The following is a 6,947-nucleotide window of genomic DNA, read 5'->3' on the forward strand; positions in this document are numbered from 1 at the left end:
ACTCCTGGTTTACAGTGGTGTATTTACAACAGAGTTATGACCAGTTTACAATGAAGTATCTATTTATAATGGAATTACCCACAGTTTATGACGACCTATTTAAGATGGACTTACTTTTGGTTTACAGTGAGGTATTTACAACAGAGTTACTCCTGGTATACAACACACTCACCCTTGATTTGCACCAGTGTCAGTGACAACAGAACCAGCTCGGATATTTGACATTTAAATAGCAAAGTAACAAATGCAGCAGAAACTTTAGAAATTCAATCATGGATTTTATATCCAGCTCTGGAATGAAATTCTGACATCAGGTAGGAAGCTTGAGGAATTTCCACGGGATGCTGGAATCCTGTCTGCACCTGGCACTGGATTTTGGTCCCTTGCCTCACAGAAGGTGTTTCAATTTTCTCTCTCCTCCTCCTTTCTGGCTCATTTCTTAGCATCCAAGTTGAAGGCTTTAATAAGCACCTTCTGGGCATCAGCAGCCACCGCATTCACAAAGCTCCTCAGCATCTTGTATGTGGTGGCAAAAGACAGTGCTCCAGATGCAAGTGAGCCGAGGAGTGGGACAGAGCTCAGCACCTCATTGGCTAGCTTAGGTGCCTCGCTGCCTGCCTGTATCAACAGCTGCACCACCAGGATGTTGGAGATCTCCTTGGCCAATGGTGACTTGATCACGGCCTTCATCTGCTCCACTGGCTGCCCCATTTGTGCCGCCAGCTTCTCCAGAGAGTCGTCGTCCAGGCCAAAGCCCTTGCAGTAACCTTGCAGGGTCCTGGCCAGGACGTCCACATCGCAGGAGATCAGGAGCCCTGGGATGGGCGCGGCGTGGACACCGCAGGCCACGGTGGAGACCAGCCACATGTGCTCCAACATTGCTGCCTTCTTCTTCTCCAGGATGTGCAGGGAGATGTTGGGCAGGGCCATCAGGAAGGCGTGCCGCTTGTGGTGGCTCAGCTCCCTCTCCAGCGTCTCCCCCAGGAGGTGGAAGTCGTACTTGCTGAGATCAAAGGCCGAGAGGAGGAAGACCTGGGGTGAGTGGATGCCTTGGGCCCGCAGACCCTCCAGGCAATTCTGCCGGATCTCCTGCAGCACCCCCACCTCGCTGTAGCTGGATGGCCGGCGCCTGAGGGAGCAATCCAGGTCTACATCCACCTTGGAGCGGACGAAGTAGAAACTCTTGTCCATGGCCTGGATGTGGCGGGCCAGAGCGGCGTGGTTGGCGGTGAAGCGCTGCGAGGCGATGATGAAGAAGATGTCATAGCGCGAGAAGCCAACCTGCTCCAGGTAGGTGTCGGGATGGAAATCGGGTGTGCCGATCCCCGGCAGGTCCCAGATGGTCACGTTGGGGTACCGGGGATGCTGATATGGAGTCGGCTCCCTGGTGGTCTCCACCACACCGGTGCAGGCGGCACCTGCATCTTCATCGCCCAGGCCCCGGAGGGCATTGACGAAGGACGACTTCCCAGAGCCGGTCTCGCCCGTGACTCCCACGTCCAGCTGGACACTCTCCAGCGACTCCAGCATCTCCTGCAGCCTGGAGGCCACTCCAGCGAGGTTCCCCTGATCAAAGGCAGCTTTCAGGGCCTCCAGCTCCTCCCTCGACAGCTTGATGATGCCCTCACTGCTCTGTGAGGCCATGTTGGCTCCGGCAAGCTGCTGCAGCCCCTGCCTTACAGAGGGAAAGGCCAGTTCTTGTGTGAGTTCCTGGGAACGCTGAACCGCTGAAACCCTCCTCTAGGTGTTTGTCTCAGGGCAGCTCCTCCCAGAGACCCAGCCCCATCCCAGCCTCCATCTTCTCTGGCCTGGCCTGTGGCAGCTCCCGCCCCTCTGACCTCCCAGAAATCCAGTTCCCCCTCAGTTGAGATTCCCACCCTGGCCTCCATCTCCTCCGGCCTGGGCTATCACAGCTCCTACCGCTGCCTCGCTTCCAGACCTCCCCTCGGCTGGGTTTCCTCACCCCCACTCCCCCAGCCTCCATCTCCTCTGGCCTGGCTAATGGCAGCTCCCTCCCCTCTGACCTCCCAGAGCATCAGACACCAGTGTGGGCTGGCTGGGAGGGAGAACATGGGCTTGAAGCAAGAGCAGAAGTGGAGCTGAAGGGTGGGAGATAGTAGGAGTAGGGCCCTATCAAATTCATGGCCATGAAAAATGTGTCATTGACCACGACACCTGCTCTCCCTCCTTCTGAAATCTGGTCTTTTGTGTCCTTGTACCCTACACTATTCAGATTTCACAGGGGAGACCAGTGTTTCTCATACTGGAGGTTCCGACCCAAAAGGGCATTGTGGGGAGGGGGATTGCAAGGCTATAGCAGAGGGGTCGCAGTACTGCCACCTTTATGGCTACACTGCCATCAGAGCTGGGTGGCTGGAGAGCAGCGGCTGCTGACAAGGTGCCCAGCTCTGAAGACATTGCCCCACCAGCAGCAGCACAGAAGTAAGGGGACAATACTGTCCCAAGCCACCCTGCTGCGCCGCTGCTGGCACCAGCGCTGCCTTCAGAGATGGGTGCCCGGCCAGCAGCCACGGCTCTCCGGCTGCCCAGCTCTGAAGGCAGCGCTGCCGTCAGCAGCAGAAGGGTGGCAACACCATGACCCCACTCCTACAATAGCCTTGCAACCCCCCCAACCTCCTTTTGGGGTCAGGACCCCCATGGTTACACTACCATGAAATTTCAGGTGTAAATATCTGAAACTGAAATTTATGATTTTAAAAATCCTATGACTGTGAATTTGGCAGGGCCTCCTACGTGTGAGGTAACGAGCAACTAGGAATCTTTCACCAAGACCAGCTCCACAGAACATCAAGGAAAAACTTGGTGACTCCCAGTGGGGCTGAAAGATGAAAGCCGAGGGTCGGACTGACTTACTCTGACCGTTACAGTGCTGAAGGCAAGAGTCCAGCCACTCTAACCACTAGACCCCACTCCCCTGCCAGAGCTCAGAATAGACCCAGGAGTCCAGCATCCCAGAGCCCTGTGCTCTAACCACTAGACGCCCAGTCCCCTCCTAGAGCTGTATATAGAACCCAGGTGTCCTCACTCCCAGCCCCTCAGTTCCCTCACCCACCTGCCCTCCCCAGGAAGCTCTGGGTGCAGAGATGGTTCTGGCTAGGGTTGTTCAATACACCGGGGAACCAGCTTCTGCCCGCACCTCAGAGCGGGTTACTCCCATTCACACCGGGCTGGCCTCCGCCCCAGGGTCTCCCAGCATCTTTTCCCCAGATGTGTCTGCAGCACCATCCATGACTGCCATGGAAACGTGATCACATCTTGTAGCCACATGCCGATTGGCTGGCTGAGCATTCTTATGTGATGTCAGCAGCCATGTGGTGATCCACAGCGTTCATTGTTCATTTGCATCCAGGGGCTCGGTGACGGCTGTGGAGAAATGTCCCAGGCAGGATGGGGCTAAGCAGTTGCTCTGGGCTGGGGGGCCCGTCCCCACTGGCTCTGCATGGCTGGGACTGTTCCTCAGAGCGGACCAGGGATGAGGCACTTTATTAGAGACTTTCCAAAGGGAAAATAAGAGTCCACGAGATCCTGACTGCAATCCCCTCTAGGGACCTGATGCTCTCCACCAGTCTGACCCTCGGGGCCCACTGGCAAAGGGCCCACGCTCCAGTAATTCACCCTAGGCCTGACGGTCACTGTCCCCAATACACTGTTGTCATGGAAAGTATCATCTATAAACAGGTGACAGGCTGGTCCTGAAAATCATGATGTGTGTGGATGTGTGTGACTTATGAGGAGAGGCTGAGGGAACTGGGATTGTTTAGTTTGCAGAAGAGAAGAATGAGGGGGGATTTGATAGCTGCTTTCAACTACCTGAAGGGGGGTTCCAAAGAGGATGGATCTAGACTGTTCTCAGTGGTAGATGACAGAACAAGGAGTAATGGTCTCAAGTTGCAGAGGGGGAGGTTTAGGTTGGATATTAGGAAAAACTTTTTCACTAGTAGGGTGGTGAAGAACTGGAATGGGTTACCTAGGGAGGTGGTGGAATCTCCTTCCTTAGAGGTTTTTAAGGTCATGCTTGACAAAGCCCTGGCTGGGATGATTTAGTTGGGTTTGGTCCTGCTTTGAGCAGGGGGTTGGACTAGATGACCTCCTGAGGTCCCTTCCAACCCTGAGATTCTATGGATATAGAGAATGACGTAGGAGTGCTGGCAATATGCTCTTACACCTGTGTTTGGGAGGCAGTGCCTATAGCAAGGCTGCTCCAGACCAAGGAATGGGGGTTCCCCTCTCTGAGCGGCTTGATGACAGGCAGAGCCCCATGAAAGGACATTTACATATAAGATAAACAAAGCCATCGAGCAGCAGAGAAAACTATTTAGCTAGCTCTCTACACATCCGAGTTTGCGCCCCCTCCCCCAAAGGCTTCCTGGCTCTTGAGACAAAGACGAGAGACTGGAAAAGCTATAGGAGGCAGAAAGCCAGCTTGGTTCTCCCTCACTCAGAGGACATAGGGATGGTACCTGAAAGCCTGTGAAGGGCAGATCCTTTTCCTCTTAGCCTGAAAGGCAGGAGCTAAGTGAGAAAATTGCTTAGGCAAAGATTAAAACGTGCTAAAATTAAGTTTTAGGCAGTAGACAGCGAGCTTTGTTTGTAACCAACTGTCTCTGTTCCTCAAATCTCCCTTCTTTGTTAAACTTCTGAGTTTTCCTATAAGCCATCTCTGAGCTGCTCTATTGAAGCATAAAGTGAACCCTCAGCCTGAGGGGCTCATGCCCCGTCTCTTTGGAGGCAGTGAACTTAGTTTCTGAGTGTCCCAGGAGAGGGACTGGATGCAGAGTCATCTCTGGGGAACTGCAGGTCAGGAAATGTGACCTGCAAGGCAAGGAAAAGGCTGGCAGAGTCTCAAGGCGTTTGCTGGTGAGCCAGACAGCCGGGCGGAGCATGGAGCTGACACACAGTCTAATCCCCAGCAAAGCTCACTCTTGTTAAGGCAGAAGGGTAACACCAAGGCTTGTGGTTCTGGGTGTCCTAACCAGAATGGCACAACAGGGATGTGGGCCTTACCCTCTCAGCTCCTGCCCAGGGATCCCCCAGCTTCACTGCGGCCTCGTTTGGATCAACGTGGAGCCGACTTGCTCTGATTCAAGCGCCTACGGCAGTGGGAAAAGCAACACGGAGCCCCAGGTCGAGTCACGGTCTCCAGCACAGAGCTGTGTGAGGGTAGTGCCTGAGGGCCAGCATAGAACAGGGCCCCATTGTGCACCCCAAACCTCTCATCCCCCCACACCCCACCCCTCTGCTCTAGCCCTGAGCCTCCTCCCACACTCCTCATCCCCCCCAACCCAACCCTCTGCTCTAGCCCTGAGCCTTCTTCCCCACCCCAAACTCATCCCCAGCCCTCCCCCAGAGCCCTCATCCCCCACAACCCAACTCTCTGCTCTAGCCCTGAGCCTCCTCTCACACCCCTTATCCCCGGCCCCACCCAGAGCCCTCACCCCCCCCAACCCTCTGCTCTAGTCCTGAGCCTCCTCCCACACCCCAAACTCCTCACATCTGGCCCCACCCCAAAGCCCTCATCCCCAGCTGGAGACTGGATCCCCTCCCGCGCTCAAAGCCCTCATCTCTGCCCCCACCAGAGCCCTTACCCCCCCACACACTTTAACCCTCTGCCCTAGCCCAGAGCCCCCTCCCACACGCTGAACCCCTCGCCCCCCCCACCACTTCCATATGGGTGCACATACATTCATTCCATACACGGATGTAAAAAATTTGAGGGAACATGCTGGAGCTCACCAGCTACTAAGGCCACATCTACACTTACAAGCTCACAGTGGCACCAATACAGCTGTGCTTCTGTAAGATCGCTCATGTAGCCTGTTATGCCGACAGGAGAGAGCTCTCCCGTGGACATCAGAAAACCAGCCCAACGAGCAGCTGTAGCTCTGTCAGCAGGTGAGCGTCTCCCGCCAACAGAGCGCTGGGCACCTGACTGCTTATGCCGGCAAAACTTATGTCACTCAGGAGGGTGTTTTTTCACATAAGTGCTAGTGTAGACATGGCCTGAAGTCTGCCAGAACAGTCCCAGCCAGAGACCTCAAGTTCTCCTCAGCCAGGCTTCCATTAGCACCAGTGTGAACAGAGGGGTGGGGAGAGTGCTGCTAACCAGAGTTCAGCAAATAATGGATGTTTTTATCTGGGGGGTGAAGCAAATATTCTGGAGAAGAATCAGGTTGGAGTCGAACCAAATCCAATTCTTCAAATACAACTGTTGTCCGAGTGAAAAATTCTTGCTCAGGATTAACAAACATTTTGGTTGGCTCAAGTGAAATTTTGAGTTTTCCTTTTCAACTCAGCCATGTTCTGGTGTTTTTTACATTGGCTGAATTAGAAAACAAAACACACTTTCTAAATAAAAAACTGAAACATTGACTTAAAAAAATACACCTTTTTTTCAGCCCAAACTATTTGTTGAATTCAGCCTAAATCCGTCAAGAGTAACGGTCTCTCTCTCCCCCCCTCCCCAATTTGCTCCCAGTTCAGATGCCAACACAGCTGTTAGATCAGTGACACTCAGACTGAGGTTCACGAGTGGCTCTTTCTTGAATGTGTCTCCTGCAGCTCTTTGCAGCACATGAAATTAAAATGCCGTGTGATGAATTAACAACCAGTTGGGATGCTTTTACTATGTTAACCACCATTTGTAGTTGACATAAATAATAATACTTGCTCAGTCATTTTGCTGTGAGAACATATGAAAACTAAATATTCCCCCTGTCATACTGTTTAAATATGAAGAGTACTGATTGCTAATTTGGCTCCTGAACTACTGAGGTCTGAGTATCACCATGTGTTAGATGCATAGAACTACTGTGCAGTCCCTCCAGTTCCACCACTGACCAGCAGGGGGGCAGGAAAGCTGCAGTCCACTCCACATCCTAGCAAGCCAGCCCCACCTTCCTCCTTCCAAATGTTCAGGGAGACTGAAC

General features: G+C 53.4%; 1 protein-coding gene across 4 annotated transcripts; it reads right to left on the reverse strand.

Annotated features, from left to right (window-relative positions):
• Positions 1-259: 259 nt before the first annotated feature.
• Positions 260-3,275, reverse strand: LOC123351797 (interferon-inducible GTPase 5-like). 4 transcript variants are annotated; one of them, XM_044991435.1, is made up of 2 exons: positions 3,158-3,275; positions 260-1,671 (listed from the first exon to the last, which is right to left on the reverse strand). In XM_044991435.1, the coding sequence occupies exons 1-2, from the start codon at positions 3,176-3,178 to the stop codon at positions 433-435; spliced, it is 1,260 nt and encodes a 419-aa protein (XP_044847370.1). In that variant the 5' UTR covers positions 3,179-3,275; the 3' UTR covers positions 260-432. The 4 variants fall into 4 exon arrangements, with proteins under 4 accessions (XP_044847370.1, XP_044847373.1, XP_044847372.1 ...); XM_044991438.1 differs by having other exon boundaries at positions 260-1,675; positions 3,158-3,274; XM_044991437.1 differs by having other exon boundaries at positions 3,074-3,269.
• Between the last annotated feature and the right edge of the window lie 3,672 nt (positions 3,276-6,947).

The sequence above is a fragment of the Mauremys mutica genome, chromosome 17 (genome assembly GCF_020497125.1).
Source record: "Mauremys mutica isolate MM-2020 ecotype Southern chromosome 17, ASM2049712v1, whole genome shotgun sequence".
NCBI classification, from domain to species: domain Eukaryota; kingdom Metazoa; phylum Chordata; order Testudines; family Geoemydidae; genus Mauremys; species Mauremys mutica.

What these genes read in the sequence shown, in the direction of transcription:
- LOC123351797 (XM_044991435.1), bottom strand. Translation starts at nt 3,178, where the DNA reads ATGGGAGTAACCCGCTCTGAG. An exon ending in TGGGAGTAACCCGCTCTGAG is followed by an intron (nt 1,672 to 3,157) that starts GTGCGGGCAGAA and finishes TCTGTAAGGCAG; the next exon opens with GGGCTGCAGCAGCTTGCCGG.